Genomic DNA, 25,018 nt, shown 5'->3' on the forward strand with positions numbered 1-25,018 from the left:
TAAAGACAGCTTTTATTTAATGGTATTAACATACATAATTATACAGTGAGCTCCATACATCCAGGGACAAAGACATATTTTTTCTTGATTAGGCTCTGTACCCCACAATTATTTTATTTTTAATAAATCAATTCACAATTTGTAAAAGTGCAGATTTTTATACATTACATTTAATAGGGTATTCTTTTAATACATTTCAGTATTTCAGTAGTCTTATGCAAAACTGCGATGTGAGCTTTAAATAAAACTCAAGAACTCGAAAAGACGAAGTAATCAGTGACAGACACAGTGATTGATAATGGCAAATGAGAATTACTGTGCTTGGCACACCACTAAATGGGGATATAGTATCTTGTCATAACCCTGAATCTGAGCATAGAGGATGAAGGAGCAAAAGGTGCATACGAAAGGGTTCAATAACTTCTACGTCAAGGCACCAGCCTCAAGCTCCATAAGAAAGGGCCTCACTGAATTGATAAAGCAGATGGTAGGGTTAGAACTGGAGTTCTTCCAGCTGCTCTGAAAATGTAATACGCCCATGCAAAGGTCAGCCCTGCTACAGAGCAAGTGATATATTACAGCAAGATATGCTGCTGGTTTTATATTTGCACATTACATTGAAATATGCGCATGCATTTTTTATTTCTCCACACTTTGGGCTTTCCATCACTTTGGTTTTCTCCCAGAAAATGCAGTCTTCATAGGCAAAAACCAAGGCTAAAACCAGGAGTAGACATTCAGAACTATTTATTGTTTAACCAATCAATCAAACAGGACACATCTGGGCAACAAGCAAAACCCGTCAGTCACGTTTTGAAGTTAGTGAAGTTGTATAACAAATCTCAAAACAAATTGACCTCAAACTCAATCGCCTTCAGTGTATAGCAAAAACAAGAAATTTACCTTGCTGTCTAGCATCTTCTTACTGTGCGAGGATGTATGAAAGAGGGAAGATGTACAGGTTGCATTCCAAACTCATCCCTTAAGCTGCAGGTTTAGGGGAAAGTCACTGGGGCACTCACTGCACAGTTGTTGGGTATGGTCTGCAATGTCACCACTCTTTGTTTGCTCTGAATTCTATGGTGTCATTTTGGACTCTGAACTGAACTTTTGCAGTTGTGTTAATTATGTCATAAAATCTGCATTCTTTCATTTCTAAAATATTTCCAAAATAAGAGGTTTCCTATCTCCTATCCTATTTCTGACAGTATGCAATATACTGAATCATCTCCCAATCAATATCAGTCCCTTGTAGTCCTGCAGTGCTCATTATTATATATACAAAAAAATACAAAATATTATACATTATGTACTATATTTTACATTTTAAGCAGATACCTTATCTCCTGTGACTTGCATTACACTGTTCTATCACCCATATTTCTTCCACTTCTGTCCCTCTTGAATTTGTACTGTAGGTATCAATCACATACAATTATACATGCTGAGAACAATATTTATAATTCCAAACATTTTTAGTTAGTATACTGTACTTGATCATACCCTCAAATGTCCCTACATTCTTGTTTGAGACCTCTGTACCCATCATTAGAAGCCACGTGTTGGATTGGCGGCCTGAAGTGTAGTGGTTAAGGTACATGACATGACCGCAAGGTCAGTGGTTCGATCCCTGGTCTAGCCACAATATATATATATATATATATATTGTGGCTAGTATATAGATACTGTTATAGGGTTAGACAGATTGATATTATCTGGAGAAACTTGGGTTAAGCAATTTGCTCATGGTTCATCAACAGTGCCGCATTTGTGGCTCAAGTATCTTGGTAGCAAACTTCTGGTTAAAAGCCCAATTCCTGTAAAGGATTTCCACTCAAAAATGTTTGTGCAATGGAATGTGATGTTTTACTATGAAATTGGAAGCCACATATATGCATTTCAACCTTTCTACTCTCATAAAATTGTATGTTTACTTATGGGAGTGTTACCGTTTGTCTTCTTGCTTCATGAATTCCTGGTTATTTCTAAGTTCATTTTTCTTGGCTGCAGATGAACAATGTGTCTTCAAAAATGAACTGTGCCAAAGAGAAGGAAAAGCAGGATTTTTTTTTGCCCTGTTGGTATGAAATATATAGTCTATAGTACAGTCCAGAGCAGAGGGAAACACCAAAAAATGTAAGAGACTGGAAGATGAGGAGACATTGCGAGACTAGTTGGGGGTGCACCACTCTGCTGTTGTCGTTTCCCTCCCTCCACTCTGTCTTCAGTGTTGGTGAACGAAGTATGGGTACCTGTCTTTCCTTCTTCCTTGAAGCTTGTGGGCAAAGGGAACTCACATTGCTTCTTGGGAAATGTGCATTGTTGCTTCAACCATGTGGAAAAAAAGGTTGAGGTGAAGGCAAGGAGTGCTTCTGGGGTGGAAGACACAGGAGGGAAAACAGAGGGATCTGGGACTTCCGGGAATCTCTGCAAACATGGCAATGGAAGCTGAATCAAACAATGGCAGGAAGCAGCAACAGAAAACCAATAAGTCATTAAAATAAAGAAATGCTCCAGTGACGCATTCCATTTGACAGGTTCCATTTGACTTGATTCAATAGAATTTTGAATATTCCTTGAGAAAGAGACATAAATACTGTTTGTATAAGCATTACATGTACAATAGTATTAATTTTGGAAGCTCCTTTTTCCATAGACATGAAAATGTCAATCCATACTTTTCTGATTTATATATAATCCATATGTATGCTGATTTTTTATTAATTTCAGAACATACCCCATCAGTAATATTGTCTAGACTTTCCTTCAGTTGCTGTATGAATAAATAATTTAAGTTTTCTTCCCAAAGGTGCAGAAGGAGTTGGGACCAGGAATGTGACAGCATATAAGCCTTACAGAGCATACGGCACTGGGAGAAAAAGAGAAAGATAAAAAAATGATCACTTTAACATTACTATAACACTTTAATCAAGAAACTCTGAGATCAAGTCCTTCTATTTTATTTTATACTGATTCAACAGGAATTCGCATTATAGTAGTATCATGAATACTCACTGACGGGTCACTGACGTCCAGACTGTCAGTATAATGGTGCGTGATGTTATAATCCTTGGGAAAAACTTTACGCTGCAATGAAATGAACACAACTTCAAAATCACCACACTCAATCAATATTTTTTTCACCTCCAGAAATTCAGGTTGGAAAATTAATTTTAGTTATGGCTGAATATGCCAATCTCTGGGAAACAATTGAGCCAGAGATTGGCATATAAAACAATATATTTTTACACTGCACAAAAGCCATAAATGCACAGCCGTCTAAACTGTACTCTTTGCGCCAAAATGACTTGTACGTATGTAGGATGAGAAACTCACAAATGTGTGACGTTCTATTTCATTTTCGATGTTGCTGAGAAGATTATCCATAAATGGATTACACCCTCTTCCTTGAACAAACAGCATTGACAGCAGCAGGAACACTGTCGAGAGAGTGAGAGTGAGAGTGAGACTGATTTATTTTTTAATTTTAAGTTCAAGTGGGTTCAGGCTGAAGACTGATTGTGTACATTCATCAGGACTGATTGAGAAGGGTCAAATACAAATAGCATTACATTACATGTTACAAATAGCGTACAATGAAGTTAACATGTTTTTATTATTATTATTATTATTTATTTATTTATTTTTCTTGCTTGCTTGCTTGGATTTCTTGCATATGTAAAAATAAGCATGCAAATAAATGAACAACGGCTACGATACTACTTAATTTTAAGCCCAGATGGTAAGAAGGTATATTACCTGGTTGTGACATCCTTTCATGTTTTAACGTGAACGCACTTCCCCATTTTCCATGCGTATTTCTTGAGAGATTTTAATATCCACTTGGTTTCCAGAGTTGCTCTTCCTTTTTAAGCATTAACACTTGTATTGTCAATCCACTTGGTATTTATCATTTACAACTTCTTGAATTGCTTTATACCGGGTTTCTACCTTTATCTGCCTGTCTTCTTCAGTCACACAGCCTCTGTGCTTCATTCCCTTTCAGTTTGCATGTTATGCATGCCGTCTCATTCCTTTGTTTGTCCTAGTTTTCCTCCGTTAATTCTGGTACTTTCCAAATACTCACCCCCTTGTTGCTTACACCCACTCTGGACTTTCCCGGTTCCGAAATGAAATCGCTCCAACTGAAGTCTTCTTCCCTCTCTTCCACTCGTATATTCTCGACAAACTAATTTAAATCACTGTCTTATCTCTAACTCTATTAACCAAGTAGCCTACATGTGTTAGGCAGCATGTTCCGTCTCTTCTGCCCTGTTTAAGTAAGCTCACTTGATTAAAGTGAAAGTATTTGCTTGCGCTAAATTTCGCTGCCCCCTCCTCCTTACAAATGACCGCCCCCCGCCACTTTTTTTGTGGGCCCGTGTGTAGCTTAGTCATGCTGATTGGCCGTATGGTTTATATTACTTTCTCCTTTTCTGGATGTGATTAATGCCTGTTACTCATCCTTATTCAAACTGGGACACTTTTACTTGATTGCTTTGAGATGGAAGACATATGACTATAGGCCGATAGAATGAATCAGTCTGGGATTTCTTGAAGATTTCATTTTAGATTAAATCGTTTAGATGAAATATGTGCAGCCTACACTCATGTAAGAACGATGACGTCCTGAAAGTTAAATATGCTATATTTTCTAAGGACGAACCCATGAATATTTCCTTTCGGTTCCCTGTTATAGACTGTTATGGTCTACTATTCCTTCCTCTCTGTCGGAATCCTTACCGGAAATGTAAATCGAGAATGGTTAAACACCAGACTCCTAGTAGCCGTTCCCGCGTGAGCGGTCTCATCCTGTTGCGCACATTGTTCAGCTAAAAATTATCAATAAAATATGGATTTCAATTTATTTCAAGTTTTATGGGTTTATTCACCTGGATTTCAGGCGACAGAAAGGCGCTTAAATGCATGACCCAACAAGCAGCCATTCCGTCACCGAGTAATTGGTTTTTCGGTGGAATTGTTCTCATACTGAAACAGTTAGGAGTTGCGAGGATCACGATTTATTGAGTGGTTATATGAAACCCATGCGAGCCGTGCCTGCTTTATGATGCAATGGCTATACAATTCCGTGCTGAAAAGAAAAAAAAAAACAAAAAAAACACCTGGTTTTGAAACAGCTGGTAGCTGGCTGACCAGTTAGACCAGCTCAAGTTATGTTTGGATGTCTGGTATTTCAAGCTAGAAGCTACACATGCATGCGATTTAGAGCACATCTACCATTTTATTAAATAATACAAGTATCTATACAGCAATATTTTACACATTGTTTAAACAATAATCTAGGAATAAATGCATAAATCCAAAATTTACCGTTTTCAACAAGATTGTTATATCACCATCCTTCAATGTTATAACACATCCCATGTTTTGTTGGCTGGACAGGAACATTCAGTGTGAAACAAGAAAGTTAGAGAAGCGTCATTACATGGTCAGTACCTGCCATCTGTTAATATCATACAACAAAAAGCCCAGTGTAAGTATATATAATGGTGCACATTATCTGTTGTTCTCCTTTGTCCAGTGCTTCTGCATTTCTACATCTTTTGAAGCTTGACCATATTCCCAGTGGCCCTTCCAGGCATTCCCAGTCCTGCGTGAAGCTGAGGGTATGCACCCCAGCCCCTCTGTCTCATTGGCTCACAGTCCTCTCTCCCCCTCTGACTGCTGTCATTAGGTGGCTCTTATAGGTCTTGCTCAGCCCTGTCATCCAGAACTTAAGCAGCCGGACGTTGTCCTCCTCCCCCGGCCCTGTGGCTCCCAGGAGCCCCAGCACCTTCTGGGTGTCCTCCCGACCTCGCCCATCCACTTTGGAAAACTTAAACAGCACCTTGACTTTGCTGGGCAAGGAGGAGGAGAAGAAATTGAGGGAGGGAGAGAAATCCACTTTAAGTTATGTTATTGTATTTCACAACATGGTAATAGCAGGTTTCTGATCAACTTCAGATAACATGAATTGAAACAATTCAGAAAACACATTCTTCCTACTCATTCCTTTGCTAATTTTTGCATAGCACTAACAGAGAGGAGACTAGTGTTCCAGAGCAGGACAGGGGATCTGAAATAAAACACTCACTTCATCCACTCCTCTTTCAGACACAGAAGACAGTGTGACACCACCTCGACTGAGAGGTTCTCATTGGAAAGTGCGACTTCTACCTTGTTGAGTAGCGTGGGTCCTGTGAGAGAGAGAAAGAGAGAGATAAATATATATATATATATATATATATATATATATATAGAGAGAGAGAGAGAGAGAGAGAGAGAGAGAGAGAGAGAGAGAGAGACCGATAGTCACATGCTCTGTCTCGGTCAGACTATGGATGCAGTTTGTGTGACATTACCTCTGTCAGTGGGCTGAGTGCTGGCGCTGCTAATGTTGAATTGGTACAGAGACAGGATGTCATCATCACAGACTGCAGTGTACAGAGACCCTCGCTCAGCGTTGACCACATCCACCAGAACCGAGAACTCTTCACAGAGACACAGGAAAACCAAGGATTAAATTCGCTGACTCGACACTGCATAGAAACATACTGCTCGGTAAAGCACTCCTCAAGACGTGCGTCTGGGGTGTAGAACTTACTCAACAGATAAATTCCTACAGCACTCGTGTCTTTAATCTACTCTCAATAATACAGGGAAATGCAGTAATAGTCCATTGTGATGCACCCTACTGGCCTTTTCATGCTGGCCTTGTTTCAAGTGGTTTAGTTACAGGGTTGACAGCATAACTAGCAGTTACTGGGGGTTGCGAAACAATGTCACGTGGTTTGTTTCCTGGGGAGCACTTTCAAAACAAAGTCCCTGACACTCTTTGGTCCAACAAGCTAAGACAGGAGGTCTGAGTTCCACTTGACTTCGCCTCGGTTTACCACAAATGGCTGCAAACCGATTATATCGTGCTGAGTACTATCAGCTAAAGGGTAAATAAATGGATAATATTTCACTGAAAGGGAGAGGGTGAGGTCACTTTAAGGACAGGGATCTGGATTGCAACCTAGGAATGGCAATGTTATAACGATGCCAAAAACACAGACAGGAGCAAGCATTTTAATTCCAGTGCCTTAAACAAAATATATTTTGTTTATAATATATATTTTCATAAAATGTATTTAGAAATATGCTATATATGGTATATATATATGCTATATATGGTAATAACTTGACGACCAACTTACTTGAGTAACTGTTGGTTGGATTATTACTGCTAAAGGTAAAGCAACCAGTTATTAAGTTTAAGGGGGCAATTGTTTTTTCATATGGATGTTTGATAATTGTTTTCATTAATTAAATAAGAATTAAAAAAGAAAAAGGTTCTCAGGTTCCCTTTGTCTATTATTGCATTTTGTCTAAAGATCTGAAATCATTCAGTGTGACAAATCTACAACAATAATTAATGGCACTGTATATGTCAAACAAATCTGGGTATTCAAAATAAATAGTGTAAGTTATTATAAAATATGGTCTGGACTGTATAAAAGCCATACATTTAATTCACTGAATATGCAGCAGCACAATTGTAGTCTGAATGAAACAATGCAGCATTTGGGTGCAATACCTGAAATACTGACATCTGACAGTCCTGGCTCACTCATAAATCATAAACAGCTGGATGCTATTTCTCTGAATATACTCTCTGTCATTATTTTATAGTTCACAATTAACTGACCAATCATTTACTTAATTGAGAGCAGATGCTGCCACTGTGCTATGTGGTTCCCTGAAGACAAGTAAACTTCTTTTGGTGAAGTTAAGGATAAGAGTGAGCATTTTGCGACAGAACCTAGACACCAAGGTAGCTAATAGCTTCCCAACACTACTGTGATGCATGGCACCTGCCATATAAATTCCACTCCAGTAATAACAGTCAATCAGTAAAATATCATTAACACCCAGCAAACTGTTAATTGGATTATTTCATGCATGATTGGATTTGCTTTGGGCCACAATTTGTCTACTGAATGAGCCAATCAAATCAATGTTTCTTCATATAGCACTACAAGGTCATACAATGCAATGCAATAATGATCTCCTCCCACCCTTCAAAAAAGATTCTAGAACTGACTGAAACAGGTGTGTTACAAAATCACTTTGTCGTATAAATGCCAGCTTCTTAAGCATTCTACTGATAAAAAAGTAGAGATTGCTTTGTAATTGTTGAGAGTTAAGGAGTCCAGGGGGTTCTTTTTCAAGAAGGGCCTTACAATAACAGTATCAAGTTTAGTTTAGAAGCAGGGAGTGGTTGATACTATCCCTTGATAAACACATAAAAATGTTGAACTTCTTACTTGCCAAATCAAGTGCACATGTTGAGGACCTCAGTGTTGCCACCACATTACGAAGTAGATCTTCATCAACCACAGCAATAAATTTAAAAAAAGAAGAAAAGCCAGTGCAGCTGTTGGGCCTTGAGCAATGCCCTTAACCCCACATTGCTCCACAGGGGATTGTCCCCTCCTGAGTTGAAATTAATGAATTAAATTAAATTGTATTATTACACCTAATTTCATAATAAAAGACAGTAACGCAATGCAATCTAGTGCCATGTGGCAAGTTAAAATGCAATCATTGCTCTATGAGTTTTCAGTGGAGGCAGAATTTACCAGCCAGTCAATTTTATGCTGCGTTACCTTCATTTGTTTCCCAAATAGAGTCAAAAAGTCCTGCAAATTCATACAAAAATGAGTTCATTACTGGAATGGTGATGGACAGGAATGGTGATGGACTATCCTTAAAATGACAGAGGTAAGAATTCTTAATCATATGAAATAAATGGAGGTAATAAAAATGCAGAGGCTTAGCTTGCCGGGCAACATGAGCTCGTTTCAGCCTTGGTTTAGTGCAGGTCACCAAGCAACCAAATGCACACTGTGCATGCAGCGCTGCTAATTAACAATGGCTAATTAATTCTGTCTGGGCAAGTCATTTCCCAGGCTTCTTTCACCTCACACAGCTGTTACAACTAATTGCCTAATTATGAAAACCTTCATACTGGCTATCAATTTTTTTCCATCCCTCATTTTGCCTCATAAACTCCCAAAGGAGCTGGTATAAAATAGAGGAGGTATATGCTTATTTTATGAGATTTGTTTTCTTATCAAAATTGACAGCAGGTCAATAGAAATTGTGACAAAGATTACATTAGCAGTGCTACCCTACAAAGGCAAAAGACAATAACTGTATGTAGAACAGAGACAAATTACTTTAAAGTTTTCTTCTTGTCCAGCCAAATTAGTTGTAGGCAGATCATTGTTTTTGTCTTCTGACTGTTCAAAGTATTACGACAGCAGTGCATTATGGGAAACTTACCAGAGGAGCTGACATGGACGGGAATTGGAACATCAGGGCTGAGGCCCAGGAAGTTGCAACGATAGGCCTCCTCATACTGAGAACTATAGGGCACAGAGCGCACGCAGCCAACAGGGAGCAAGGCCTGATGGGACACAGGAGGACTAGATGTTTAGTTACAAAATGCGGGACTAAGAGATGGAAAATGAATGAAAGAAACAGATCGAACACAACAGATCGTCTGGTAGCCGAATAATGCTGGCAGGCTGAATGCTGCTTCCCTGACCTTCAGCACAGTGAAGGCGGACTGTATGAGCGAAGGGTCTGCTCCTCTCCAAATCACTTGGTTTCCCATGAGCACGTGCCATGCCAGCTGCCGGAACTCTGTGGCTCCAAGGACCTAGTTCAGAAATCATTATCCCACACCAACTGTCATGTGCACAGCGGAGAACCATTAACAATGACAATAAGTCTTTAAGAATCAATGAAGCACACCCAAAAGCTGTCAAGTTCAGCATACTGCATGATATACTGCTCCACTCCCTTTACCTGTCTTAGATGTCTCAGGGATTTGAACTTTGGCCCGGGCAGCTCATCCCCTTTCCCGCCTTCACATAGGAAGTCCCGCCCCAACTCTGTCTCTGATTGGCTGTGTTGAGATAAAGATGCTCCTCCTTCTGCTCCTTCCCACCCAATCATCTCTTCCTCTTGCTCTGTAGAAAAAACAGTCCTATTTTTCTGGCATCACAAACCCAATCATTGGAGATTAAAACTAAATGGTAATTAGAACAAAGATCTTTAATGATCTAACTCCATTTTCCTTTTTCAAACCTGCAACCTTAATGTTCATGCATGAAAACACGTTCATACCTATTACTTGAAATGATGGCATGACCCAGTATCCAGGCCAGTGATTTTTGTAGTAGTGTAGTGTTTTCTGTGGAAGCCTCACTGTTTATACCCAGAGATCACTTGACACATATGGCTTGGTGCTGGGCAGCATACCTGCATTGCAGGATCCAGGCCCAGCACCAACACTCCCTCTTTGTCTCACAAGTCTGGGGACTTGGTTCTAGCTTACGAGAATCTCCAAGGTCTTGGAACATGTTACCTACTCAGAGGTACTCGGAGGTCTTGGGAGGACAATTGGAATTGGAAAAAGTTGGTGGCCCCGGCTCTGAGACCCAAGTACACATACACCACAGTGCCTGGGACGCTGGCACACATCAGCTCTAGTTGGCTGTAATAAGCTGGGTTCTATGCATTTGTGTAGCTATGGAGTTGGAATGGAACATGTCTGTGGAAGCAAATATACAGGCAAATATACTTGCTGCGAAAACTAACTTTGGCTAGTCTGTACAAACTAAACAATGTCAAATTGCATGTTTGTGGAGAAAACAAAACTCTGTATTGACTTTGACCACCACAATGTGCATCCCTGCTAGCTGAACGAGCTGAGAAGTGTCAATGCAGAGATTTCCTGCAACTGGTCTAAAATATCACATGGCTCCACACTCTCTTTCCCGTCTCCTCATCTGATTGAATAGACATTCAGCTTCGCTTTCATCCTTAATTTTTTTTTCGGTGCTAAACAACCGAAAGCAACTTCAAAATCATCACCCATTTGTTTTAGTGTTTTCTGTTGCGTCGAACACGGTCTCTTCAGCATTTCCTGTGGTTCATGGAAATCTTTTAAGCTGCAATGAGCAAATATACTGTATGTTTGCATTGTGGTGCCGAGTTTGCCTTCTGATCAAGTTTCCTGCTGCCTTAATAGACTTTGGACGATGGTTCTAACTGCGTAACAGTCCAAATGAAACCGAAACAAAAACCAACAAATCTCATATTGTCATTAAGCACACAGGTTTGCGTGTGGTATGCCAATTCTAGCTTCCAGTCACGCACCACAACAGTTCAGAATCATAATGCCATTTTTGTTGGTACACTAAATCCTACCAGTCTGTCTCTCGATGAGCACCAGAGTGTCTTCAGTAGGAGCTCCCTCTAGAAGCTTCTCTGTGAGACGGCTCCCACAAGCTTTCAGGAGCCTGAGGATGCAGGAATGTAAGAATTAGTAAGGATTTCACGTGTCCCCACTACAGCCACCTACACCCACATATTTTGTGTGCTTGGGGAAGTCATATGGTCATATGTTTATCAGTATTTGGCAACTGGAGAGCACAGTGGTACACATAATTCTGACAGCAGCAGTGCCTTACCAGCTAAAGGAAGAGTGCAGACTGGCCCACAGGTTAGGGTGCTGGGTAAGAGAGGGGAGAGAGCGGGCAGCATTTCCGCTTCTCTGGTGGGGGAAGACGGCTGGGGAGAAGGCACTGTTCATCCGTACTGCCCTCTGGGGACACACACACTGCTCACTGTCAAACACCTGGGGATTGAGAGACAGAGACAGTCAAGAGATCAACAAACTACTCACCCCATCATCCCACAAAACTACGCAGTGCTGGATCTCAATCGGGCACAAACTGACCTTTGTGGCCTAGGTTCAGGCACATGCTGGTAATTAAAGGTAACATAAGTTTGAAGTCTGGGCATAGTCAAAATACTACTTGCCCACTTTGTCTTAAAGTCACAGAACAGGGGCCTTGTGTATAAAACATGCACAGGTAATATACTAACAGGTAATGCATGCAGAAAATGAGAAACCTGCGTATGGTCAGAAATAACCTGATTTATAAAACCGTCCATGCAATTCTCTCACAATCAACTTGATATTTTGCGTAAGTGCGCAAGCTTAAACGTCCTGCCCCTAACCCGTTAACTAAAGGTTGAAGAGGGTTGGTGAGGGAACATCTCCCCGTTTCACTCCAACAGGGGTCCTGAACTCATTGACTTGCACACATGCTTGTGTAAGTGGTAAAGAGCCCAGAGTGCATTGCACTACACATCAATTCAATTTTTAAAAATTCTCACAGCAAGGAGATCCCTAGTCACCCAATCAGTAAGATGCCTGTAAAAAGAGACTCTTTCTGCTAATGCTAATGCAGTACTAATACTAGTAATAGACGTGTGACCTTGAGCGCGGTGCTCTGCAGGCTCTGGATGGTAAGCCTCAGGTGTCTCAGCAGGAAGGGCCAGGAGTTGATCAGGTAGATCCGGTCCATGGCCACCACAACAATGCTATACCAGCGCTGGAAACCCCGCGCCAGACTGTCTTTGATGAAGAACGTGTGGGAGAACACAAAGCCATGCTGCTCATCACCAAAAAATATTGGGCCTTCCCTGCCTGGACAAACCTGCAGAGAGAGTGTTTACATTATTCATCCCTCACACACTGGACACCTGCCATACATGGGGAGTCAGTGACAAAAACCGAGAATGAGCAGAGAAACATCAGAACCATCCAATCAAAAAAGTGTGAAAGGAGGTTGAGAGGAACAGACACCGCCTCAGTGATTTGTTCACATTCAGACGACAGAGAAGAGCAAGCCAACGGCATCACTCTCTTACTCACTCACTCACTCACTCACACACTCACACACTCACACACTCACACACACACTCACACACACACACACACACTCACACACACTACCTCGCAGCTCAGACTCCGGACACACGCCTGGCGCACCACACTGAAGAGCTGGGGCTGTCTGGGGTGCTGGTGACTGAGGAAGCGGATTCCCGTCTCATTGTCCACACTCACAAAACCTGGGTGAGACACTGGGAGGGACCGGCAGCCCTACGGTAACAGCACACAGGAGATAATGAGAGTGGAAGGGGTCTTATCTCTGCAGCAGGGGATTTCTCTCGGGTCTCAACCTCAACATTTACTTAAATAACAAGTTTGCAATACAAAGTGCTTCAAAGCAATTAAGACAAGATTCTCCAAGAACCATAAAAACTCACGATATTGGAAGAACCAAAAGTGTATGAATATATAACAAGTCAAATAAAAACACCCATACGTAAAAGCTAGGTTCAAAGATTTTGTTGAAAAATGTCAACAGATTGTGATGCCCTTTGATCCCCTGGCACACTGTTATAAAGGTGAGTCACTGACTTAGTGTAGCTAGCTTAGGGTACCTACCCATTGATACTGGTCCTGGCTTTTGTCATAAGGAAATGTCACAACTTGCATTGTAATTTGTTACTGCACTGCTGTGATTCTAGGTTTAAACTGAATTGAAATCTTTTTTCACAACCAGAAGTAAGAATTCAACAAGCCAGTGGCAAAAATAAAAGTCAGCTATTTATCATTTATGCTGTGCCATTTACACAACGTATGCTGAGCTTTTCTACTGTGAGATATAAACACAGTACACAACGCGCATCATAGAAGAAACAGTGTCGTTTCTCGCCGGCTGACCTCGCACATGTCTGCCCTCTGTGTAGCTGAACTGTTGGCTCTCATGGTGAGCCCCTCTCCCTCCCGGTCTCCCTCCCTATCCCTGTCTCCTGGGATGGCGGTGCCTGGCTGGGGAGGCGAAGGAGACGGAGGGTGCAGCGCCTCGGTGCAGAACAGGGTCCGTGGGCCATGCAGCTCACAGAAGTGGCACAAGGCCACGAGGGCATTCATCTACAGGGGAAATGTTTGAAACATAGATGAAATTACCCTCTAGCCCAGTGTTTCTCAACTCCAGTCCTCGGGACCCACTTGCCAGAAGGTTTTTGTTGTAACCAGTAGCTCACACACCTGATTTAACTAATCAAGGGCATTTTTGTGGTTTGATTGGTTCAATAATTAAATCAGGTGTGTGAGTTACTGGTTACAACAAAAACCTTCTGGCATGTGGGTCCCGAGGCCTGGAGTTGGGAAACACTGCTCTAACCTAATTGGGCATGCATATAATGCCTGACTGAAAATATACTAGGACAGTGTTCCACTGCTCACCAGATTAAAGATGAACTCTGAAGCCAGTAAAAGCTCAGGTTGGGCTGCATAATATAGATAAGGTACATGATTCAAGATGCATATCTATTGGACTGTAAAAGGTTTAATGTATAATGTGTAAAATCCAGCTACACCAGCTAGGAAATTGAGCAAAAAATGTAATTGGTCATAAACTGGTCTAGGTGGGTATGAGCTGGTCAACCAGCATGGCCAAGCTGGTCAAAAGATACCAGCTGCTGCTGGTAGCTTCTCTGTTTCAAAACATAGGTAGCTAGCTAGAGCTGATCAAATCATGTCAAACTGGGAGCTGGTCTGAACTGGCCATCAGTTAAACCATGTTGAGCAGGGAGCTGGTCAACCAGCTAACAGCCGTTTCAAAACCTAGCTTCAGCTTTTTAATTTTTTTGTTTGTTTGTTTTTTTCAACAGGGACCCTTAGCTAAAAGGGAAGAATGGCCTAAAAGTTAGCCAATGACAACTGAAAAAAGCACCGGCGATGTACCATTTTGTTAACTTAAAACCCCTGCCACTAACTGGTACGAGGCTTGCTAACCAGCAGGCAGGCAGATTCACTTCGTCCTCGTTTGATTCGAGTGTCCCATCCATGTAGATGACCCTAACTATTATTACATCAACTGACCCACACGAGTTATTTTCGGCTACCTTGTGTAAATGCATATCTTGCTCGGTGTATCTTACCGCATAGATTTAAGTTAGCTAGCTCTTCAGGGAACTATTTTACATAACTATGCATTTTTTTGGTCGACCAACCGCAAAACCCCAAACTATCCGTTAACCAGAATTTTCTGCGAGCTAACATTATTAGTTAGGTAGTTCACGTTACCTGACTAATCCTTACCCACAAAATACAACATGGTAACTAATGTTAGGCACCTAGTAACATGGAAATAGATGGAAGCTAGTTAGCTAGCTAGCTGCTTGGTATTGTCAACAAAACAAAGATGGGAATACCTTAAATTAATGCAGGAATTATTCCGAATTTCGACGAATGTATAAATTACGTTACAACGATGAAGTAGTCGAAATTAACAACACTCTGATAGCAGGCTATAGTTAGTTAACTACTTTAAAAATATAAGTAGTTAGCCACCAACATACACTAGGCTCATAGCATAATGTTCACCCCCATCCCTGTCTTCCTTCTCCACGGGTATACGTCACGTATTGATGGAAGTCACGCGCAAAACACACTGGTCGGGATGTGCATGAGTCATTGGACTGTTGCAGTTCAATGGTGTGAGTAGCCTATACGAGTCATTTTATCATAAGAAATGCGCAAACTTGTTATTAGCAACCAACCCCGGAACTGAGTTTGACTTCCGTAGCCACCACGTAGAGTACTCTTAAATACGCAGGAAGACGCACGAAAGTGGAAGAGTTGTCATTTAAAACGGTAGCTGATATTTCCATGTGAAAAGACACCACACGGTTTTGTTTGAAAATGTGGTTTAGCTTTCTGGGGTGACAGAAAGCAACTTGTGCTATCCAATATTCAATGTTAGCTAGCTAGACAGCTAAGGCCGATTAATGGTTATAATGACAGTACTAGCTAACAATTTCGCATTTTGATTTTTTTCCGTATATTTATTGTAAAACATACATTACTGAACATGTCACAGTGTGGACAACTAATGGTACAAAGATCTATGATGAGTTGCTTGTCTGTTAAGCAGCTCTTTTTAAAAATTTAAAAGCTTCAGCCAGCTGTTTGTAATCTGTCTGAACTAGTTAAAATTGTTATGATCCACTAAAGTTCTTCATTCTGGTTTTCTGTAGCTATATGTGAGAGAAGTCGTATATCATTCCAGAAAAGAACTTAAGTATGGCCGCAGAGCCCTTCAAGTCAGATGAGAACCTCAAAACAAGGCCACTGGATGGACGTATATCCCCCAACGTGGAAGAAAACCTGAATCCAGGGGAAACCGAGATGGGGAGTGACGACAAGGAAAAGCCGCAGGATGACCTGTCAGGTGAAAAAGAAAGATTTGTTTATTCATTATCATTTAATACCTGCTGCTGATATCACATCTCATAGCCCCACTTCTGAGGAAACTCCCATGTCTTGTAGTGTCACACACAACGCAAGTTGTGGTGTCTGTTTCTGTTTAGGTAGATTTAAGATATGCCTAGACCTGCTTTGGTCTATCTCTCCATTCCGCTTCTTTCTATTATTTTGTATTTTTCAGAGTTTGGTAACAATTACAAGGGGATACAAATGCCATTAATGGTAACCATTTGTGGAAAGACAACTGCTTTATTTGGAATTTGGTCTATTTCATTTCTCAGGTGAAGGGCAAGAATTCTGAACATTCACAAGTACATACACCCTTAATAAAAATGGAGACAAAAAGGCTGCATATAATAAACAGCATGAATAATGATCTATATTTTATGTTCAAGCATATGGGAAAATGATACAATTTTATTTCAATACATTTACTCATGTTTCAATGTTTCTTACTGAGTAATCAAATTTTTTCTGAAAACCGCAGGTGCAAAAATTATTATTTATAAAATTATTGTAAATAAAATCAAACAAAGTGAAATTGGCAAAACAATTTTACTTAATTGAGTTAATCTGAGTCAAAAGGAACTTATGTCATTCCATCACTTCCTATTTCACTAGAGTCTAAAAATGAGGTAACAGGCAAGCAAAATCTATTTGTCAACCATCAGCATGGGAAAAGCCAAAGAACTGTCAATTCAGAAGACACAGATGGTAATGGGTAAAAAAAACAAAACACAAATAGCTTAAACATTTGGAATGGTTGCAAGCTTCCATGAAAGAGGACGCAAGTGCATATTATCCCCATGGACGGTACAAAAGATGGTGAGGGAGGCCATAAGTAACAGACCTAAATCCCATGAAAAATCCAATTGTGTTCTCTTACCTCATCACATTTAGTCATTTGGCACAAATGACTAAATGACAAATTTGACAAATTTACAAATTTTAGGAAAAGACTCATGGCTGTCATCTTTGCCATGGGTGTTTGTACAAAGTATTAAACCAGGAGTGCCAGGATACGTAGTTTTTTATTTAAAGAAGTGTAAGACTTTAGTTGATTCCAATGAATCGTTAATAAAGCACACTGCTTTACACATGTTTGAAGATAAAGCTTATGTAAAAACTGTATTATCTTTTTATTTTCTGTGCATATTGAAGGGTGCCAATAATTCTGGAGCCCTCTGTATATTAATATATTTAGATATACAATACATAGAAGGATGTAAAATGATATAAAGTCTCCATAGACAATGTGATCATCAGCCATATTATATTTAAAAGTATAGACTCCTTGTATGCCCATTGAACAAATGTAGTGGATGTAGATATTTATGCTAATATTGCAACCATCTTAAGGCTTTTTATAAGAGTTAGAATGAGCAATTATGAAAATGTAAAACACATTTTGATTATTGTTTATATACTCACAGCACACACACAGTGAAAGAAAAGTATACTATGCTGTCCTCTCCTCTAGTGTAGTTTCTTCTTCTGCACAGCAGATGGCAGACACTAACCTTTCAAGATCTGTGTTATTATCCTCCAGTTAGACCGTGCAAGCCTTAATTGTTGGGAATTATCACAGATTTGTGTCTTTTTGCAGGAGACAGATAGGGGTTAGCTGGATATCCGTGAATGCAAAGTTGTGAACAGTTGATTCAGTATTCTGAATTCTGCAGGTGTATGGGACTAAGATATTTTAATAGCCCATCTTGAATGTAATTTTAGTGGCTTTCATGTGTTTCACAGTGAGTCCCATCATGGCCCCATCAAAACAAAACACAGCTTTCATGTCATAGCAGCAAGTGTCCCTCTTTCATTTCTTGTCAATTTAATTATCCCTGAAATAAATCTTTGCATACTGTACTGTCTTTGGCTCTGTATCATAAGGGCCATGCACACACACACACGCTGCAATTGTTGGTTACCAATGGCAACACGGTCTCCTCTATGTTTTAGACTGCCAGTTTTGAACAGATTGCGTTCTTGTGGGTAATTGCACAGAGCGGGGGACAATGTAAATGGCTAAATACGGAGGGAAGAAGCCACGGAGTGACACTGTAATGAAAGTGCCATTCGATGAACGTGGAGCAATCATGTAATGAATTCAGAGAAATATCTTTTACAGTCTTAACATTATTAAGGCTACCAAGCAATCAAGGTTTGGTGTTAAATCAGTTTGCCACCATTTAATGATCATCTAATGATGACAAATGCTCTGTGTTTTAGGATAGTTTCCTTGCATGATATCCCTGAAGTCCCCCAGATAGACCTCATCTGTCATCTGCCTTTTCATGTTTAAATCTTCATTTTGTCATCTGGGACCTGCCCTGTCTGACCCGCCGGCATTAGTTAATGGACCTGAGCTGCCTCTTTCTGGATTATGTGGCTCATGCATTCCAGTGCAGGGAAATTACACAAGCGTCTACTTGTCTCAGAATTAACTGGTGAAAGTGAAGGGTGGGAGTGATCCTTGGCAATTTAAAGTCAAATATGGCCCAGGTGAGTGCTTCAGACAGCGGTGAGAGAGGAATGCCCTTACTCATTACATTAGTTGTGGTGCACATTTAACATGCAGGTTTTCAATCTTGCAGGAAACAGTGCTTGTGGACAGGAGGTTGATGGAGTGGCCATTTGCCAGTTCTTTTTGCAGGGCAGGTGTCGTTTTGGAAACCGATGTCGTTTGTCACACAGGTGTGTCTTCCTCTGCATCCCGTCCGCCCTCTGACCTCTATCCATCATCACTGTGATCACTTGTATTGACCCAGTTGGTTAGTGTATGAGTCAGTCATCAGAGGTGGAAAGCCCAAGTCCACAAAGTAGAAGTCCTCTCTAGTATTTTTTTTCCAATCACCTGGATTTGCTCATTAGCACAATTCCTCAGTCAGTCGCTCATTCTGTCTCTCCTCTTTTCTATTCCCTCAGCCTGCCCCAATCTTCATCAGATGTCCCAGAGCGCGGACATGATGAACAACAGGATACAAGAAACCAAAAGAAGTCTGGAAACATTAAGAAAATGCAAAAGAGAGAGAAAAACAGGAAGGAAGTGGTGGAAAAAGGTGCTTGCTCACTGTAACACGAGGTTTGAGATCCTCAGCCTGGAAGTATTCCCTCATAAAACAGACATAAAAGATTGCAAAAACATGTTTTTATTGTATTTAGCATATATCAACATTCATTTGAAAGAGTTGAATCGTGCATGCTCCTTTCAGGGGGTGGGGCAGGGGGCGAAATCTCTGTTTTCAGTAAATCTCTGTGATCCAAACCCATGGTGTCATCATATGATGTATGTTATTCTGTACGCCACAGTAGTGCAGTTATTTATCCCGAGCGGCGTGCAGCGCCACAGTGTTGTGTCATGCTGTGTAGAAAATATCTTTCCCCCTCTCTTTGTATCTTTAAATTCAGAATATACCAAAAAGCCTCGTATGCGTACTGCTGACGATGTCATCTCAAGGATTTTGTGGGATCCCTCCTTGGATCCAACCGATTTCACCGTGGGATACCTGGACCGCTTTCTGGGGGTGCTAGAACGTCCCTTTTCGGAATTCTCATGGGAAACTGATGTCTGCAACTGTAACTACTCCGAGGAGCTGGCTCTTCCCCGACACAGGATTCAGTACTTTACCTATGGGGGCCGACGTATCTGGGACAGGGAAAGCAGGATGGATGGGGTTTTTGGCTCTACTGGGGGGCCACTTGAGCCTCCCTTTGCTGCAGAGGGTGAGAAAGAGGAAGGTAAGGACAGGAATGACTGTGATCAAGGCCATACAAATCAGTGACTTTAACCATAACACGCCAATGTGTATAAACAACAATAAAATGATCGGTTTTCTACATATTACTGTTTTCTTAGTTCATGACTGCATTGCAAGCGTTTCCTCATTGTATTCACAGGAAGTGTAACCCAAGAAACTAGACCACGGGAATCGGGGGAAGAACTACACGAAACATGCAGTGAACTCAGAGAAGAAAGGAGCAGCGGCCATGCAGGAGACGCGCGCGATCAGGGCAGCTTTCCCATGCCTCACAGGGCAGACGGGGAGACAGGGGCCGGAGACCTCCCTCACACGGTACCTGAGATGGCAGGAGTTGCTCTGAGCGACCAAAAGGGCATTCCCACTGACCCCACGCAGGGCAAAGAGAAAGCAGGAAGCGAAGCACAAGTATGTGAAAAGAAAGCAGTTGATGATCCTGAGTTGTCTCATTTGACAGCCCAAATGTCTGTCTCTGAGCGAGGTAATGCCAACAGAGAAGGAGATGATGGAGAACAGGAGGACTGGGAAGAGAAATGGGAGGGTGAAGAAGAAAAAGAACAGTTCTCATGGCATCCCTGGCCTTCATCCAAGCAGTCCTCCCACTCTCCAGTAAAGTCTGAGGTAATTCCAAGAAGTACTATATTATGTATAATACTGTATTGGTTGTACAATGTATTATATTGGTGTAGTGCAGAGCATAGTCCCACAGTCTCAGTGTGAATCCAGATCATGTCAGTACTAGCTGTGGCTGGTAGCTCCATATTGCGATGCATAACTGGTGATTGCATCACCCAGGGCATGTGAGGGTTCTGTCGGTTAGGGGCCAAGCTCCATTGCTCTTCAGCGACCCCCACTGTTCCATGGGGCACCCAAAGACTGCTTGGTAAACCCGCTGTCTTTCTCCAACTGTGAAAATCAGCAGCCGGCTACACCACGTGTGGGAGGAGAAGCTCAGATGTCTACACTCTCCTGAATCAGCAGTGGAGTTCATGCATGAATGCAGCTGCAGTTGCAAAAAAATAATATTACCTTTGCCTTTGTTGTGTTGACATGTGGAATACTTGCACAGTAATTGCTTACTTTTCTCCAGTAAATGTAATCAAAGTCAAGCCCATACAGAGAAGTCCCCATCAACCAGGTCAGAGGTTTAACCATAGCACAATGTATTCTTGTTATCCCAGGCACAGAGTCCAGTCCTCGCGGACGGAGGCCAGTCTCAGCCTCGGGAGCAGAGGCAGAAACCTGGCGGGAGGAAGCCCACTCACTTCATCACCTTCCGCGCAGACACACCCGCCATCCTCTCGGGGTTCCAGCGCCTCCGGGAGGAGATCACCTCCCTCTTCCCTCTCTCCGCCCCTCACTGGGCCTCCCCCAAATCCCTCCACGTCACAGTGTGTCTCCTGGTCCTCTCTGGGCCCAGGGAGGTCAGTGCGGCCTGCAAGATTCTGAGAGAGTTTGCCCGGAAACGCAGCCAGTGTCTACTCCACCTGTCCTTCCCACCAATGCTGGACCATTTTGGGGGAAGGGTCCTATTCCTCACTCCACACCCTCTGTCTGGACTTCAGTCCCTAAATGAATACCTGCAGAAGGTGTACAGTGAGAAGGGTTGGCTTCATGAAGACTCTGTGAGCCCCAATTACCACCTGACACTGGCCAAGATGGAGGGAAGGGGCGGTGAGCGCGTGTTCAAGAGAGTGGTGGACACGTACAGTGCGGCTGAATTGAAGGCCATAGATTTTGGGGAACTGGTTGTAAGCGAGCTGCTTCTGTGTGTAAATGGCAGAGCTAAGATGGAAGATGGGTTTTACGAGACTGTCTGTGTGGTGAACCTCTAGTTCACCACACAGACGTGTGAATGCCACTGAAAATCTGTGTGTGAGTGTCAGTGAAGGGGCAGGAGGAGGTGGATAAGACCAAACCACTGCATCTGTCACAGATTGGTTTGTGAGACGGCGACTGCAAATGAAACTGTACTGTACAAGAGTTATTCTGGATTGTGCCTGGTTAACCGCGAGGGGCCCTATGAGCAGCAGGAACCCTGATTGATCACAGTACAGGCAGGACGACGTTCCTTTGTGTACCTGCATACCTGTACTCCTGCTCACTAATGACCTTGTCGTGAGCCGCGGACCCCTTGCCGAGCTCAGACCTCAGGTTCCCACGAGCAGTACCCCATGAGGAGGTGTCTCGGGGACGAACTCTCTTTTCCTTTAAGTACTCCGAACGTCCTGGAGCCCTGGTAAGTTCTACTGAACTTCCAGCCCAGTCTCGAAGTGAAGGGTGTGATGCAAATCTGGTATACGATTTCCTGTATTCACTGTATTCCTCTTAAGAGAACCTTTATCACATATGATTATAGTAAGATATACTTTATTATAATCAATCAAAAGAATTGAGTTATACAGCTGACAAACATCATCTTTCAGTTTGCTAATCACATACAAGTTCCATATACCCCTTTAGCTCTTTCTAATTTACTTTTCCACCAGATGTTAAATTCAAGGTACACCCCTCAAATACCCATCCTCTTTGGCCTTAGCCTTATCCTATAGCTCCTCCTTCACGGAGATAAAAGAAATTATTCCTAGAATATTATGTGCATCTACACTCTAAAACTTCTCTACATTTTTTCTACCTTATATAGTATCTTAATGAAAAATAAAAGACATCAAAATGAAAGGAAACTTATAACGTTGAACTTCTATGTGCTACTTTTCCTACTTCTACAAGTAATATAGATTATAATTACCACTCAAGCTTGATTATAGTTGTTCTGTGTTGCTCTTTCAACATCAGTCCTGTTGCCACAACTCTTGGGCTGAGTCCGCACCGCGTACATCACTCTGTTCTCCATATCCAGAGGGAGGGAGCGCGCCACTCCAGCTTGACTACAGCTGTCCTGCGTTGCTCTCTCTTCAACAGCCCATAGATATCTTCTGAAGCAAAATTCTAAGATGCTATCCTAAGGTCTAAAAGCTTATTCCTTATATATTCTTAACTCGTATAAAAGTGTACCTTTTTTTGATAAGAAATGTCCCCAGTATACCGAGTGGGAAGACATTTATCTCTTATACAACTTTTTAATGAGCCTATTCATCACTGTTATTTGTCTCCCTGTCATAATCTCTCCTTGGACTCTCTCCAAACTTTGACATCATACAAGCCAGCAGTAAGTGCCTTCCACCATCTCAATACACTCTTCAGGTGCTCTTTTTTGTGGCGCCTTAAGGGATCTACAAAGGACATCCAATGAATAGCTGAGTGTAAATAATCCCCCAACTCCTCTACAGTCAGTCCTTTGAATCTATCCAATACATTTATCAGATTATCATTTCCCCATCATCTATATTGTTTTCCTCATCTTTTTGCTTTAACCAGGCCTTATGCTCCTCCCCTGTAGGGTTGGGGTATTCCCCGACTGCTCGCTCAGCATGTTGAATCTCCTCCAAGGTCATGCTGGAACTCATTCTATGCATGGCCTCAGTCAGAACTTTAACCTTTCTCCTTAGTACTCTAAATCTAAGTCCCCCGACTTCAGACTCCTCTGCTGACAAGTAGGGCTGCTCATTATCTCTGAACCGCATATTTTTCCTCTTACGGGCGTTCTTGCTACCACCTCAATGGCATGTGCGAGGGGTTAAGAATGCATTCCTGCCTAACCCATCCCTGTCAATCTCTCATCAGGGGGCCTAGGGCCGGGTCCTCGACACTACCCGGACAAGAATTCTGAAGATGCAGGGTTCAGCCATGTGGGAGGCTGCTTGCTTGTTTAAAAAAAATTATTGTTCTTTTTATGCTCTGAAGGTTCGGTTTCCCTTCGGATGGTCAAATCTGACTCCACTGTTGGGCTGGTTTGGCAGATGTTGGGCTCTCTTTGCCGTTCTTCTTCCCTAGCATTAGCTCTCCCCTTTAGCCTTTTCAGTTTGCGGTGGTGTATTGCTTGTAGGATTGGCTGTCCCAGGCACCTCTGCCATGACACATTACCTCTGCCCCAGGCTCTCTGTGAGGTCAGTGCGTGAGTGCCACTCAGTGCCCTGGGAAAAAATAACCATGGCAGCGCTAGCTGGCTGGGGGCGTGGTAGTGGGTAGGAGGCAAAAGATAACAAGTGACTTGGTAATATGGAGGTTAAGAAAGATAATGGATGGAACTGCTTAGAGTATGTGCTTGAATGTACTAATTGTGAAGGAAACAATGAGGCACTTTTTTTCCACAAATAGCTGCAAACGTCCTTTTCCTTGGTAACCCATGGGAATGCCAGTGTTGCACAGGAGTGGGGAGCTGGGCATATAAACCCAAGCTTACAGGCTCACTACCTTGGTAACATACTGCTGCGATAACTAGATATGCTTTAATGTACTGTATGTATGGATATTGAAGTAGAAATAATTGCTAAACAAATCAAATCAACTATCCGATTTATTCTTTAATATGTCATCAGAAACATGCACATATAGTTTACTGCTTCGAATGTGATGTATTGGGTATAAGAGATGAGACTCAATGAAACACACATTTTTCATGTTTATTTTTCTGTCTACTTCTGATTATTTTGTCTTGTTATAATTTTGCAGTGATGACTTTCTAAGGTGTTTCTTTGTGTCAAAAAAGAGGCTGCTAAGCTAACCATTAATATTAATATTAATATCTTAATATCCTGCAATTGTACTGTATGTTTGAACTTGGGACAAACTTCAGTGCAACTCTGCTGGGTTTCTGTTTGCTTTGAATGTTAATCATTTGCTAAATATTTTATGACTCTTTCTGGTGAACCAATTTTAATAAAAAATTTTTTTTTAAAGTTTTTCTAAACTCAATGGACATTTAAATGAGATGTCCATTATAATAATTTTACACAGAATGGGTAAAGGCGGTTAAGTGAAATGTTGATAAATCATGATTTATTATGCATCCTGCTTTTAAGTACCGTATTATGTAACTGAAATGTCCTCTGGTGTCACTCTTAGACATTCTTCTTTACTAAAATGTTTGTATTTTATAGTGGCTACTTGTAAAACATTCCTACTTATATTTGAGGTATAAATAAATTTGCACTACTCAATATTGTTTTAA

The 25,018-nt window shown here is 41.5% G+C and overlaps 3 protein-coding genes across 9 annotated transcripts; 1 reads left to right on the forward strand and 2 right to left on the reverse strand.

The window, feature by feature from the left end:
• Positions 1–4,308, reverse strand: zgc:174888 (uncharacterized protein LOC558116 homolog). Of its 2 annotated transcripts, XM_061236934.1 has the most exons (6): positions 3,952–4,308; positions 3,760–3,865; positions 3,337–3,440; positions 3,016–3,087; positions 2,738–2,869; positions 1–2,427 (listed from the first exon to the last, which is right to left on the reverse strand). In XM_061236934.1, the coding sequence occupies exons 2-6, from the start codon at positions 3,770–3,772 to the stop codon at positions 2,098–2,100; spliced, it is 651 nt and encodes a 216-aa protein (XP_061092918.1). In that variant the 5' UTR covers positions 3,773–3,865; positions 3,952–4,308; the 3' UTR covers positions 1–2,097. The 2 variants fall into 2 exon arrangements, with proteins under 2 accessions (XP_061092918.1, XP_061092910.1); XM_061236926.1 differs by having other exon boundaries at positions 3,760–4,308.
• A 914-nt stretch (positions 4,309–5,222) lies between these two features.
• flcn (folliculin) lies at positions 5,223–15,464 on the reverse strand. Of its 4 annotated transcripts, none has more exons than XM_061235054.1 (12): positions 15,305–15,464; positions 13,637–13,846; positions 12,863–13,009; positions 12,342–12,563; positions 11,529–11,695; positions 11,266–11,357; positions 9,805–10,022; positions 9,596–9,709; positions 9,331–9,454; positions 6,363–6,491; positions 6,095–6,197; positions 5,223–5,858 (listed from the first exon to the last, which is right to left on the reverse strand). In XM_061235054.1, exons 1-12 carry the CDS (start codon positions 15,308–15,310, stop codon positions 5,651–5,653), a joined length of 1,740 nt encoding a protein of 579 aa, XP_061091038.1. In that variant the 5' UTR covers positions 15,311–15,464; the 3' UTR covers positions 5,223–5,650. The 4 variants fall into 4 exon arrangements, with proteins under 4 accessions (XP_061091038.1, XP_061091058.1, XP_061091048.1 ...); XM_061235074.1 differs by having other exon boundaries at positions 15,280–15,464; XM_061235064.1 differs by having other exon boundaries at positions 15,133–15,463.
• leng9 (leukocyte receptor cluster (LRC) member 9) lies at positions 15,408–25,007 on the forward strand. Of its 3 annotated transcripts, none has more exons than XM_061234993.1 (7): positions 15,408–15,574; positions 15,958–16,151; positions 18,784–18,883; positions 19,115–19,248; positions 19,598–19,927; positions 20,087–20,568; positions 21,129–25,007. In XM_061234993.1, the coding sequence occupies exons 2-7, from the start codon at positions 16,004–16,006 to the stop codon at positions 21,780–21,782; spliced, it is 1,848 nt and encodes a 615-aa protein (XP_061090977.1). In that variant the 5' UTR covers positions 15,408–15,574; positions 15,958–16,003; the 3' UTR covers positions 21,783–25,007. The 3 variants fall into 3 exon arrangements, with proteins under 3 accessions (XP_061090977.1, XP_061090994.1, XP_061090986.1); XM_061235010.1 differs by having other exon boundaries at positions 15,990–16,151; XM_061235002.1 differs by lacking the exon at positions 15,408–15,574 and having other exon boundaries at positions 15,613–16,151.
• The last annotated feature ends 11 nt before the right edge of the window (positions 25,008–25,018 follow it).

The sequence above is a fragment of the Conger conger genome, chromosome 1 (genome assembly GCF_963514075.1).
Source record: "Conger conger chromosome 1, fConCon1.1, whole genome shotgun sequence".
Taxonomy (NCBI): Eukaryota; Metazoa; Chordata; class Actinopteri; order Anguilliformes; family Congridae; genus Conger; species Conger conger.

Bases quoted from the DNA above. Each gene is read 5' to 3' on its own strand.
- leng9 (XM_061234993.1), top strand. From the start codon at position 16,004: ATGGCCGCAGAGCCCTTCAAGTCAGATGAGAACCTCAAAACAAGGCCA. The intron at 16,152-18,783 runs GTGAAAAAGAAA...TCAATCTTGCAG, and splicing joins GCCGCAGGATGACCTGTCAG to GAAACAGTGCTTGTGGACAG. The intron at 19,928-20,086 runs GTAAGGACAGGA...TTGTATTCACAG, and splicing joins AGAGGGTGAGAAAGAGGAAG to GAAGTGTAACCCAAGAAACT.
- zgc:174888 (XM_061236934.1), bottom strand. The intron at 3,088-3,336 runs GTGAGTTTCTCA...ATTTCATTGCAG, and splicing joins AAATAGAACGTCACACATTT to CGTAAAGTTTTTCCCAAGGA. The intron at 2,428-2,737 runs GTATGTTCTGAA...CCATGTTTGCAG, and splicing joins TAGACAATATTACTGATGGG to AGATTCCCGGAAGTCCCAGA.
- flcn (XM_061235054.1), bottom strand. The intron at 9,455-9,595 runs GTCAGGGAAGCA...GTGTCCCATCAG, and splicing joins CCGCCTTCACTGTGCTGAAG to GCCTTGCTCCCTGTTGGCTG. The intron at 6,492-9,330 runs GTAAGTTTCCCA...GTCTCTGTGAAG, and splicing joins CGTCCATGTCAGCTCCTCTG to AGTTCTCGGTTCTGGTGGAT.